General features: G+C 53.6%; 1 protein-coding gene across 25 annotated transcripts in view; it reads right to left on the reverse strand.

Moving 5' to 3' along the window:
* Positions 1-5690: 5690 nt before the first annotated feature.
* The window catches only part of PCBP3 (poly(rC) binding protein 3), a 54275-nt gene continuing 46603 nt past the window's right edge, over positions 5691-13362 (reverse strand). For 15 of the 25 annotated variants that reach the window (XM_041406145.1, XM_041406143.1, XM_041406142.1 and 12 more), the window contains one exon: positions 5691-6049. In XM_041406145.1, the coding sequence (XP_041262079.1) occupies positions 6004-6049 (46 nt within the window). In that variant the 3' untranslated portion in view covers positions 5691-6003. Of the gene's footprint in view, positions 6050-12002; positions 12919-13362 lie in introns of those variants that run through there. The other 10 variants (XM_041406144.1, XM_041406141.1, XM_041406136.1 and 7 more) reach the window with 1 other exon arrangement.

Genomic DNA, 13362 nt, shown 5'->3' on the forward strand with positions numbered 1-13362 from the left:
ACTCTCCTGGGATTTTGAAAACCAGCCAGCAGCTCCCAGAAAGGGGTTGCTGGGAAGGAATCTGTCTTCATGCATCAGTTGAGTCATTTCCTCTTAGGATTCTCCCTTCCTCTCTCCCCTTCCCTCACAGGGGATTATCCCCAGCAGAAGAGCTGACCTCTCCCTCCCGGCGGGCAGGGAAAAGCAAGCTCTGCAGAGCTGGAGACCAGCTGGCTGTGTCAGCAAAGATTTAATGATCATGGTATGGCCTGTGCAAGGTGCCTGCTGACCGTACAAGGCCCCAGGTAGCTGCAGCCTGTCCTGGGGAGCTCCTCCCACCCTCCTGGGGACCCCAGTCCCTGCCTGGAACCCAGGCCTGGTCCCCCCAGGGCTGTCATCAGGCAGGATGTCCCAGGAGCATCTCACCAGATTGCTGGACTGAAGCAGTATCCAGCTTCCAAAGCATTTTACATCATTGTCTTTTCAGGTCTGTGGTACTAAACCACGGACAACAGCCAGCAGTGTCCTCAGGACATTGAATAGCTATTTCTTTGGAAGAGTGTGAGACAGTTTTGCAGGAAACAAATCCACTCCCAAGTCAGTGGAACTAGCAGCATGCCACCATGTCCTGAAATCCAAAAATACATGCCTGTGAAGGATGTCCCCATCCCCTTCCTCTTCAGATAAGGCCAGAGAAATTGAGCGCTATGGCTCTGCCTCCCCTGACAAGAGCAGGAAACCTCCTCCATCTATCCTCCTCCCTCTGGAGTGCCAAGAAGATGGGTGAGGGAAGGTCCTCCAGGGTGCCTAAGTGCCCCAGCGAATGGGTGTTCTCCTTCCCCAGTCCCAGACCACAACTCTGCACTAAATTTTCAGTCCAATTCCAGACCAAACCGGGTGCTGGGGGAAAAAAAAGTGCACTTGGGACAGAATTTTTGCTTTTTCTCCTCCCAGAGATTGAGAAAAGAGTGAGTTTGCTCTGTTTTTCTGATATTAACTCTTCCATATAACCTTTTCTTCCCTTTAATCAAATCCACTTGGAAATGGAAAATAGTGTTTCCATAGGAAACATGGAAAGGAGCTGAAATTAATTCCCATGGGAAAAGCCTGGGGATGAACCCAACAGTACATACAGAACCAAAGGGTGCTTTGGAAAGCAGAGAAGGACTGAGTGCCAGGTTGCAGCTGGGGCTACTTTGTCCCATCAGATGGTGCTGGGAGATGCCCCAGTTAGGGAACACCAAAATTTCCCTGCTTGTAACCACACACAAAGCACACCAGTGTCCTGCCAACAGCCTGAGTCATCTTTTTCACCTTCCCCCCACTCCTGGGGACGTGGGCAACCAGTGATGGAAATGTTTGGCATGATGGATGTTTCCATGTGTCTGCTTACCAGGGGCTGCACCTCCCCAGACTGGCTGTAGGACCCCGAGCTGTCTGTCCCAGCCTCCATCCCGATGCCCTCCCCATCTCTGTGCTCAGTCCTGTGCCACAGAAGCAACCATGCTGCACCAACCACAAACCCCACTGGAAAGAACGTGGCTTGTGATGCTTCTGCTCACGATAATTCAGCTTTCCACAGTGGATCTCTGCAGAAGGAGGCAACAGAGAAACCCCTCTGAGCAGGAAAACGTCACCACTCCCAGAGGCGCCTTGGGAGAATCCCACCATGGCAGAGCAGGCCTAGACAGCACCAGAGTGGGGTCTGGCATCCACCCACCTGCAAAAACACCCCGTGGAAGAGACAACCCCTCTTCCACAACGAAGACAGTCCTACGAAGAGGCCCCTTGGCACCCTTTCCTTGCTAAGGGCTCGAAGCCACCCCAGAAGACGCAGCCCAGCTGGGACATGTGCTTCTCCAGACCGCTCACCCGGCACGAACTTCCCTGCTGTGCTGTTTGCCAGCTGCGTCCGAGCTGGCCGGGGGGAGCCTTCCCTCCCTTCCAGCACTGCTTGGGGATGCACTCTTCCCTTCCCAAGCCACCTCACCGGGTCACCACCACTCCAGTGGGGATTTCCAGCTCCCATCCATCCAGCACACACAGGGTGTGAGTGTCCCCCTCCCGCCCACTCTGCAGACCCCTTCAATGCTGGCACAGCCAGGACACAGCACGGCTCCAGCAACAAATCCACGTCCCCACACCCAGGATGGTGCGTGCTGAGTTAATGTTTTCCCCATTACTTCACTCTGGCCTCTGTTCTTATGGAAAAAACCAAACCATCTGGTAATAATATTTCCCTAATAGCTGTCTGGGTCTGTGGGAAAGCTTGGCTCAGCTTCTTAGGGAAGATGAGAGGGTCGAATGAGAGGGAGGTTGTGGATACAGCATGGGAGCTGGAGGAGAGGAGATGATGTTTTCAGGATCCTTTTCCTGGGCCACCCCAGTGCTTGCAGGGATTCTCGACTCACAGGGGAGCCACAGGATGCCAGGATGTCACACATTTGGGGTGCCTCACAGTTTGAGAGTCACACTCTCTTTCTCTGTCCTACAGTGGAGGCATGAAGGTGGGCAGCAAGATTCACTTCCAGGACTTTCACCCCACCTCCATTTTACACTCAGAAAATAGAAACAGCCCAAAGCATGGGGTTTGGGGAGTTGGGAGCATCATTGTTTGGGAATAAAACTGGCTCAAATCAGAAAGATCAGCAGCACCTGCAGTGTCTTCCTGTTCTTGGAGAAAAGGCATCACCCTGGGACATGCCACCTTCAGCCCTGGGGACATCACTGGAGGGACAGGGGACAGAGGAACCCCCTCTTGTGGAGTACATCCAGGAAAAACGGGTGGAAAACCACGCACTAACCCTATCAGCAGCTGAGCAGGGAATATTTTCCACTCTTCTGCGATAAAAGGCGTGGCTTGGGCAATTCCCAGGAAGCAGAGCATGCCTGCCGGGCTGGGCACATGTTCCCTGGGGACGGCAGGCCCCAGGCACTCGAGGAACAGCGGAGCTGCTGCCAGACACAGCCCTGCCTCCAGCTGGGGGGACTGCAAGCGCTGGTTCCACGCAGCCCCACACTCCCAGAGCCCAGCCTGCATCACTGAACTGCCAAGGGACGAGCTACACGGGTTGACAACTTGCTTTTCCTCTGCCGTGGATTGCATCCCCCCTCTGCATCTGTGTGGATGCAGGCATCAAACCAAAGCATCAGTCTCAAAGCCTTGGGAAGGAACAGAAAAAGCATCTTCCTTGTTGGCTGCCCTCTGCATATCTCAGCTGGCTTCCTGGCACAGTGCAGCGCAGAGCCAGCCGGATCCTTTCCATATTTTCCACAGGGATGGTCCACCCCAGCCCAGGAGCTTGCACGTGTCTTAACAAACTCCCAGAAGTTACCAGTAGCCCCTTCCCAGGCTGTTTCTGCTCCCATTTTTATTAAGCATGCATGTTCATACTCATTATTTTTACCACCCCAGAAGCTGTCCAGGCTCCAGGTGTGTTTGTGCCCTTCCAGAGCAGTGCTGTGATGCAGGAAGGCATGCAGCCCAGCTCCCTCCACACCAGAGCCACATCCAGCTGCAGCCTTTTCCTAGAAGGATGAAACAAGTCAGCCATTCTTCCTGGCAAGAATGCCTTCCCAGCCCACTCTAAGCAGTGCCGAGCATCTTCCTTGGATCTTTGACAGACAGTGAGGAGCAAATGCAAACCATCCAGCCATGGAGAAGGGGGAATGACTTTACACTGAAAGTAGGTTTGTGTTAGATATATGGAAAGAAATCCTTCCCTGTGAGGGTGCTGAGGCCCTGGCACCAGGTGCCCAGCAAAGCTGTGGCTGCCCATGGATCCCTGGGAGTGTCCAAGGCTGGGCAGGACGGGACTTGGAGCGACCTGGGATAGTGGAAGGTGTCCCTGCCCATGGCAGGGGGCTGGAATGAGCTAGGCTTTAATGTCCCTTTTAACCCAAACACCCCGTGGTTCTAGGCTTGCTCTCCTCAAGCCTATTTTCTCTGCTCCATGCAGCAGATTCCAGCACAAGCTGCAGCCTGAGGAATCCCAGCAGGGTGTAAAGATAAGCATCTCCCTCCTCCAGGTTTATTGTTTTTTAGAGGCACAGCCAAAGGTAAACAGGCTGTTTTAATATCCAAACACTCACCCTCTCAGCAGGAAGCCATGGAGCTGCAGCCAGCACACAGGGCTGGAGGCAATGAATGGGGCTGTGGGGCCTCTGTACCCTTAAATGCCTTCAGTGGGGCACAGAAGCTTTCTCTTGCAGCTGATGAGTCCTGCAGAAGTTAAGCCAGTGCATTCAGGTGGTTCATATCCCTCTGCATCCCACCTCTCCAGCCTGGGCAGGGATTCAAGCCATGTGCTGGGGTGGGTGGACACAATAACCTTTGGGGTTGTTTGCGCACACAGCCCCACTGAGTCCTTCCCCAGGGCTGCTCTCACCCAGGGCTGCCTCTGACTCTGGGAAAATCTCCCAGCTCAGCAAAGGCCATGGAAAGTGCTTCATGGATGGCCCAGAGCTTGCAGGGAGGGGGGGAAGGAGCCCCAAGCCATGTTTCCCAAAGCATTGCTCTCAGGTGGTGACCCTTTGGGGTGGTCTCCATGGCGCTGCTGCTCTGGGAAGGGGATGGGAACAGCAACAGGGGCTTTTCTCCATGTGAAAACTGCAACCAATTCCTAGGCAGCAGGAACCCAGAAAACCTGTTTTTTTTCGTCAAAAGTGGGTGCCAGGCCTGGAGCTGTACGTTGTGGTTGGCTTGTCAGGGAGCAGGGCTGGGCACCCCAGGCAAGAGCATGTCAGAGGTGGCACAAACAAGGGGAGGATGACTTCCAGCTTCCACAGAGATTTGGGGCTGCTGCTCGCTAGGGCTGAGCAAGGCTGCAGAGAAGAGTGAACTGCCCTGACTGCCTGCCACAGCCCCTTTGCAGGGCCAAACGGGAGAAGGGGTGATGTGCACTCGGAAAATATAATTCCAGATGGAGAAAAAATGTTAATATAGCTTTTTTTGCCTTTGTTTCCACATAAGGCAGAGGTCTGGGCAGGCAGTGCTGGCTTCTCCTGGATGTGTGTCAAGCCCAGGGCTGAATAGGCTGGAGATGGAGACCCTCCCTGCACCAGGGCAACATGCAGAGCTTGGGCAGTGCTCTGGCTTCTGTTCTCGAGTAGAAAGGAAGCATCCCAGAGGAAAACCATGCCCCAATATGTCCAAAAATAGCACCAGGGCTGCTCCAAGGTCCAGCAGGGTTGGCATGTGGCGGGCTGGTGGGGTGTGTTTGAGAGCTGCCATTGTGTGAGGCTGGATGGGAAGCCTGTACACCATCTGGATCGCTAGCAGCCCCTGGATTGCTGGGCTGCTCCCAAGGCCCGGCAGTGACTCACGCCTGCTATAAACACGTCTCCTGATGGATAATGAATCCCACTCATCAGTGCCTTTCGGGAATGCTCTGGATTCTCTTTGCAGTGCTCCCCCTGTCCTGTTCCCACCTCCCTCCTGGCAGCCCTGCTCCCATGTGGGATCATTTCCCGATGCTGAGTGGAGCCAGGGCTCTGAGGCCCATTTCCCAAACCACAGTTTGCTTCATGGGCTCAGTTTCCCCATTAACCATTCTGGGGGCACTGAGGCTTTTGTGCTATGGGGGCACCCCCAGCAACCACCTCTCTCCCTGTGGGTGCACCACTGCCCAAGCCACGGCTCCCCAGCCTCATTCCACTCACAACGGAGGGCACCTCAAGCAACAAAAGCTTTATTGCAACGACACGGATAAGCCACGAAATACATCGCGAAGCGTCAGGGGCGTGAGGGGCCATGAGGAAGCGCAGACAAGGGGGGTGAGAAGCACTGGCTCGCAGTGGGTACCGCTGCACGCTGACTGCAAGCTGCTGTCCTCCTGAGAGCTGCTGCCCCGGCCCCCCGAGCCCGCTGGTGCCCCGTGTCCCGGCCGAGGGAGCAGGGTCTGGACAGCCGTGGGTGGGGGGTTCAGGCAGTGGCCCCAGGGGTGCCACGAAGGAGCGGGAGAAGCTCGCAGGAAGCCGGCAGCGTCTTCAGAGGGGGCTCAAGCATCAGCCACTGGCACCAGGTCAGGGGGTGAAGGTGTTCCTCCCGTGGGGGTCAGGGTCTGCAGAGCTGGAAGGGCAAGCAAGGGAGATGGTCAGGGATCAGCCAAGGTTCCGGTACCGGTGCCTCCTGGCCTCTCAGGCTACACGAACGTGAAGCTGCTTCAACACCCTGAGCAACTTTCCAATGTGATGCTGAAATCACCCACACCCCAAAATGCCAAGCTGGAGGAGCCATGCCCGCACAGAGCTCTGCTACACCACAACAAATCTCTCTTTTTGGGAGCTCACACCAAACACATCCAGCATGAGCTGGGCTGCCAGGTGAGCCCAGGTGGTTGCCCAGCATGCTGCATTTGCCTCATGAGCTCTCACTGAGGGCTGACAGCGGCCTTTCAGGAGCTTCAGAGAAGCCATCTGAACACACTGAGTCTGTTGCCAGGCTGAGGATCTGTCCTTTCTTTGCCCTACAAACCCATGGCTGCAGGGATGGTGACTGTGGAGAGCTGGTTCTGCTCGACCCCATCAGCAAGATTTAGGGGTGAGCAAGGGCACAGCTGTGCTGGGGGTGATGGGCAGCTGAGAAAGGAGCACTGGGGAAGGACACACATTCCCTACAACCTCTGCCTGGCACTGCACCGCACTGCCCTGCCTCTGGAAATCACAATTCAGCCCAAAATATGTCAAGGGGACGTCTACTTGCAACAAGAATAAATTTTAGTCTGCAACTGAAATTTTGTTTTAAGCATAGAGATGGCAGTTTCTTTGGGTTTGCATTTTTTAACTGGCTTTTTACTGACAGTTCCTCTGCAGTGCTCCTGAAAGAGATTTGGGAGCATGGCTGCGTGCTTGGCAGCACAGAGCAGCATCCCTTGGGAAAACCACATCACCAGCTGCAGCAGCAGTGTCAGGTTACATCACTGCAATGTCTTCCCACCAAAAAACCCTCCACACTGCTAAATGACTGGTTTTGGGTGAGCACATTATGGCCTGCTCCTCTTTGAGCTGGGAAGTCCTGTTGGATATCTGCTGTGGTTTGATCCCAAGCTGTGCACGCAATCCTCAGTTCCAGAGCGATGCTACCCCATCCTTTGGTGCTCTGTGTGGCTTGCCACACTGCCAGCTGGCTGCTGGCCTACCACCACTGTGCCCATGCTTGCACAGAGCATCTCACGCCCTCAATGTGCCCACCCTCCCGTGGGGCATCCTGTGCCACCCAGTCCCTTTGGACACAATAAAACCCAGAGAAGCTCCAGAGACAAGTGCCACTCATCCCCTTTGATCCAGACACAAATTCTCTCAGACACAGGCTTTCCCCAGGGACAAGCAGTGACACTGCCTGCAGGGAACCAGGACACAGCACTCCAAGTGTGCTTCAAATATTCCAGTCCTCATGCACATTCCAGCCTATCCTTTCAGGATCAAAGCAGTTCCTTCTGGAAACATGTGTGTCCTAAATCATCCACAGTTCTGTGGTTCAGCATGGGGCTCACACCCAAAGCCCCCTCCCGCTGCTCCATCCTCATCCCCATCTCCTGGCTGGTTTTCTTCTCCTTGTGCAGAGTGGACTTGATCATCATTTCTAGGAAGAGACATCGCTGCGGTTAAACTGCCTGAACACAAGTGTGGGAATCCAGAGCCAGCCTGGCTTTGACCTTGGCTCTGTTTGATCTCTGGGATGCTTTTGGAGCGATCCAGAGTGTCATCTTCCTCTTTGCAGGACAAGGGTGCTGGGGCAGAGTGGGAGGAGGGCTGCACATCTGGGTGGAGGGAGTTGCACATCTGGTACATTCAGTACTTCCTAAAAGTCACTGCCACGTTACCCTTTGGACTGGAGCCTGGGGCTCGCTGCATAGCACAGCAGATCAGGATCTGCAGCTGCATTCCTTTTGAAGGGAAAGCAAAAACATCCCTTTCAGCAGAGTCCCAGCTCCCTGTAACATCCAGCATGGGAGCAGGGGGACTATATGGGAGACCATGACCTTTCTGCAAGTCATTCCGGCAGCTGCAGAGGCTCTTGCTGCCAGCAAAGGCACAGAGTAGGCAGCTTGGGAATGCGTCACTGGGGACCACAGGCATGGAGACTCGTTGCACCTCCGCAGCAAAACCTTGTCCTTCTGCCAGCCAGAGTGGGTTCCGGCCAACACAAGGGGGTGGCTTGTGCCACCCACGGCCAAGGAGATGCTCGACACACATCCTTGCCCACGTGGGCTGGCTCCACGAAGGTCCCAGCACTGACAGGACCATTCCTACAGAGGGGGACGGTGCCAGTATCCCGCTCGCGGGATGTCACTGCCCGTCACCAGTGTCACGGACACACACACACACACACACACACACGCACATCCCGCTCCCTTTCCAGCAGCGCGGGATGTCCCCTGCACGCATCGGCGCAGCGGCTGGAAGCACCGGACATCGCAGTGCCGCCCACATCCCGGCGCGGCTGTCGATGATCCATGAAAAGCTGGGCAATGGGGACATCTAGTGACCAGCCGCAGGCGCTCAGGGCCGGGGACTGGCTGCCGTCCTGGGGCGGGGGGCTGCCGCCAGGCAGGGCTGGGGGAAGATGCCTTCCATCCCTGTGGCCAAGGAGAAAATGGGATTAAGCACTCATCCCTGCCACACCACGCAGAGATCCCCCAGCAACTCTACCTCTGCCCGTACAGGAGGCAAGAGATTACCCTTGGTAATGGAGCATAAACTGGGAATTAATATAATTAGAAGTGACCAGCATGGATACAATAACAAATGCTGGAATAACAGCTCAAAGAGAGAATGAAATTGAAAGAGTTTCCCCAGTGAAAGTCACTTTCCCTTAGGGGAAAAGGTCTATTTTTTTTTCAGCCTTATTCTGTACTAGATTTGCAAATACAGTCTAGGGGGGAAAAAATGCACAAAACAATACTCCAAAAAATTTTGGGAGCACGACAAGGATATGCAGGGGGAGTGGGGACCTTCTGCTGAGGCCACAGAGCTGAGCACAGACCTCAACTGGCCCCTCTCTGATGGAGACCCCCACACTCCAGGGGCAGGAAGAGGCATTGGACCAATACTTTCCAATCAAAGTCAAAACATCCCCTTAAATAATTCATTCCTAAAGAGTTTGACTGAGTTGGCTGCTTCCAGAAATGTTAAATCATTCTGTCTGGATAACATTGCATTGTTTTGGGAGAGAAAAGCAATGTACTAAAGCTATTCTGTTGATTAACTGGGACATTCACCTTGTACTGACTATTCACGGCAGGATTAGAGATTTTTCCCAGTGGCATGGCATCATCACAGTATTTCAAGTTCATCTAAAATGGAAATGCAAGACCTGTCACAAATCAAAGCAAAACACTGAGGCTCCTTCCAAAGAAAATAGCAAATCTCCTTTTGAGTCATCCCAAGGAAATCAAAGCTGAGATTGATACATTCCTTGTAATTTTGTTGTTATCCTTGTTGAGATCAACATGCTCCCAGGAGATGCTGCAATGGTTTCAACACCTTTCTCCAAACCTCACACAAGCCCAGATGATGATGGATAAGCTGATTCCCACATAACACTGCAGTTTCATCGTTTTTGTGGTTTTTTTTCCTTTTTAAATTTGCAAAATAAGCTTGGCAATGTGATCCCCCAAGAAAAGTTGTGAAGTCAAAGGGAATGCCAGGAGGAGGGATGCCTCAGGTTGTCCTGTGCAGTATCAGGAGCTGGACTCAATGATCCTCGTGGAATCCTTCCAGCTGAGGATATTCTAGGATTCTATGACTGTGCAGTGCTCCTGTGAGGTGACCCAGGTGACTGCTACTGCTTGGATTGTCCCTTGTGCCCCTGTGGCCGCATCCAGCATTCCCTGGAGCACTCCCATGAGCACAGATCCTTGTGGGAGCACAAGCCTTGACACCTGCCTGATGCCAGAGCAACACTCATATCCAGCCTCTTCTGCCTCACCACTGATTCCTGGGGTGACTTTCCTGCAGCCTGGCTGGGTGATGGATGCCTGGCAGTGGGCTGGGATGGTACTCAGAGGATGTGTTATCCATGGGTTCGCTGGCATGGGGATGGCTGCAGAAGTATTGCTGCTGTCTGCTCCCCCTCTCCAGCAGCCTCTGAGCTCAGCTGCATCTGGCAGACCCAACCTGGCATTTGCTATTTTCGGCAGCACTCTCTCAGTGGAGGTGGGGAATGGCACAGGGAGCACACACACACAGAGCAGAGGAATACAGAGCAGCCATGATCTGCAGGCACTGTGCAAAGCCATTTCCGTGTCCAGGATGCTGTCACACTACCTGGCCTTCCCCAGGTGTCTAAATCCCACAACCTTGTTGGCCCGAGATGGATTTCTCAGTCTTGGTCAACGTGATTCTGCTGCTGCTGTGCCTCCATCTTCTCCTCATGAAGAAGCTCTCCTCATGCTCCAGCTTGTCCTACAGCCCCACAGAGGAGCTAAGAATGGCAGGATGGGCTGGCTTCCTCCATACACCATCCCCCTCTGTGGGGACAGCACCCCAGGCTGCCATGGAGCGTGGTGGCAGTGGGATGTGAAGCTTTTGCTGTGGCTCACCCCCCAGGCCACCAGGGTGGTTATTTTCACTGAGTCTCACACACAGATATTTCATTCTTCCAACAGATAAAACACTTATTCTAAAGCAGAATGAGGAACAGGAGAAGATGAGGAGTGCCCCTTGCCAACAGCTGACTCACCACCTTGGCAGGTGGGTCTGTGCTTTGCTGGCCAGTTGGTGACGTGGAGGAGGCCCTGTTTGGTGCCTGCCTCCCTCCAACCTCAGCATCAGCACAAATACGTGGGGGAGGTGACAGCAAAGGCTGCTGGCTCCCCCTGAGCCCCTCAGCACTCCCCACAGCTCCTGTGCTCCTCTGGATGGGGAACCACAGGATGCTCTTGAGCCTGCGTGGCTGTTGGGCCACCCAAAAGGCACAGCTGAACCCAAAGTGCTGGGGAGAGCAGGGCAAGGGGTTGAAGACAGCAGCAATGCACCTTATGGAGGATCTGGGAGCACCTTTCAGCCACAGAAGCTTGGAATGCTTCAGGCAGCTGAGCATGCACAGGCTTCAGGACACCTGGGCAGGGCAAACCCTGATGCTCAGTGGCACCACCTTCACCCTTCTGGGCTCCTGGGCTGTGCTCTCATCCCCACCAGCTCCCTGCTGGAGCCCACAGCCCCCCGCCCATCCTTGGCTCCATTGATGCAGTGGCATCGCCTGGCATCCCTGACACAGCCCATGTGAGTGCTGAGCAAGCAGCACTGGAGACAGGAGAAGTGGCCCAGCATCCTGGCAGGAGAAGGGTGGGAAACTGCCAGTGGTGCCTGCTAGTAGTGAGGGTCGAAGAGAGGGAAAGGCCCAGAAAGTCTTGGGGCTCACCTCGAAAAACAATGCATTTCCCATGTGGTACAGTGCAAAAATGTACTGTGTGGCTGCTTCAGCTGTCTGGGGGACACAGTGTATCATGGTCCCCTCATATGCAATCCGGGGAAAGGGACAATCAGAAATTAACAGATGAAAAATGTACATTTCCCTGCTGGAGAAGCAGGAGAGAGAAGACAAGACTGGAAGCAGAAGGCAGGGCTGGGCACAGAGGGTCTTGGGGAAGGGTATGGGAGACACACATGGCAGATCCGTCCAGACAAGGGGGCAGTGAGAGATGATGGTTGTCACACCATAAATTAATCTCAGGGAAAACCAAAAGATTATGCAAGCCAAATACTCTCCCTTTGGAAAAAAAAAAAAACAACAAAAAAAAACCTCAAAAAACAGAAAGCATGGAACCACTCAGGAAGTGCATTGGTCATTTCTCTAAAAAAATGAAACAAAAAAAAAATTATGCTGATGATAAATAATAGTAGTAATAATAGTAACAATAATGATAATAATTTAAAAATTGAGAACTCTTGCATACAACCCCCGCCTTCCCTCCAAGTAGCTAAAAAGGTGTGGAAGGATGCAGAGGGAAGGACAGGGCTGGCATTGTTGGGGCGACCCAGGAGAAGAACAATCGGAGCCCATCAGTACCAGAGCTGCACAGACATTTATTGAACACAAACAAGGACAAACACAGCTGGCTCACAGAGCTTCCTGAGGTTTTGCTTGTGGGGGATTGCCAAAAGAGTGCTTTCAAAGGCCCCTGGGGGTGTGAATCCCATACAGCTGAGTTCTTCCCACTTCCAGGTGCTTGTTAGTTAAAAAAAAAGAGCATTTGTGTGTATCTCTGTGTGTGTGATTCCCTTAGTTTAGTAGAAAAATGGGCTTGTCTGGACCATGCCATGTTCCAAGAGAGAAGCCTGTGGGTTGAACCCGTAATTGGCTTCTGCTTCCCAAATGACACAGGGTGAAAAGTATGCCCTTAGCCTAAGGGCAGGGGCGTGAGGCTGCAAAGGTGAGCCAGGACAAGCAAGGGGGAGCACCAAAGGAAGGAGGGTGAGAAAAATTAAGTCATCTGAAATATGCACAGCTCCGGGTGGCATCATTATGTCCATACGCTACAGAAAGTACCGCCAATGTCAACTCAAACGTGTAGGTAGCTATGCTAGACTGACACTAGAGACCCCGCCAGCTCCTGAAGTCTTGCCAGTGAGAGAAAAAAAACAACGCCCCTCCTCCCCCCTCCCTTGTCCCCAAAAAGCAGATGAAGAATTAACACCCTAACTCTGAAAACAAGGACCATAACCAAAGAGCTTGGGAGCAGCTTCGGGAGCACAGAGTAAAGAGCTCGTAAAGAAACGTTCTAATGTGTGCATATGTGCCTGTGTGTTTATATACATATATATATATATGTTAGTAAAGAAAAGAGTATCTGTGGAGGCAAAGGGAAGACAGTAAATGTACAGGCAGAACAGGCTGGGTGGAGTGCCGGTGGCTGGAGAGGGTCGGGTGGTGCGGAGTGGAGGATGGTGGGTGGAAATTAGAGTGCGCCCATTCCAGTGACCTCAGACGTCAGCCTAGAATAGACAGGGGCAGAGAGAGGGGCGGGGGGGAGACAAAAAACAAGTGCTTAATCACCAGAGCAGAAAAGAAAACGAAGACCCTGCGGGGCAGCGCTCCTCCTCTTGCCCAGATCCCGCCTAGATGAAGTGGGCAGAGCATCACTGGGTGGCCTGGCGGTCCCCTGAGGAGGGCATGCGGGGCTGAAGCACAGAGCCAGTGCAATGGCTGGCTGCCTTCTCCTCTCCTCACTGCGGCCAGGTCGGGGTGTCACCCACCAGAGGTGCTGGCAGGAGTCATCCCAGAGCACAGCTTCTTTTCCAGCAGCATCCATCCACGAGGCACAGGCAGCTGTGCCAGCTCCCCTGGCTGCTTTGTTTTGCTCTGGTTTGGAAACTATGGGAGAGGCTGAGCCCCATCCAGCTGCCTCACCTCTGCACAGGGGCAGCTCAGCCAGCCCT

Source organism: Onychostruthus taczanowskii, unplaced genomic scaffold, assembly GCF_017590055.1.
Source record: "Onychostruthus taczanowskii isolate IOZ18803 unplaced genomic scaffold, ASM1759005v1 scaffold241, whole genome shotgun sequence".
In the NCBI taxonomy this organism is placed as follows: Eukaryota; Metazoa; Chordata; class Aves; order Passeriformes; family Passeridae; genus Onychostruthus; species Onychostruthus taczanowskii.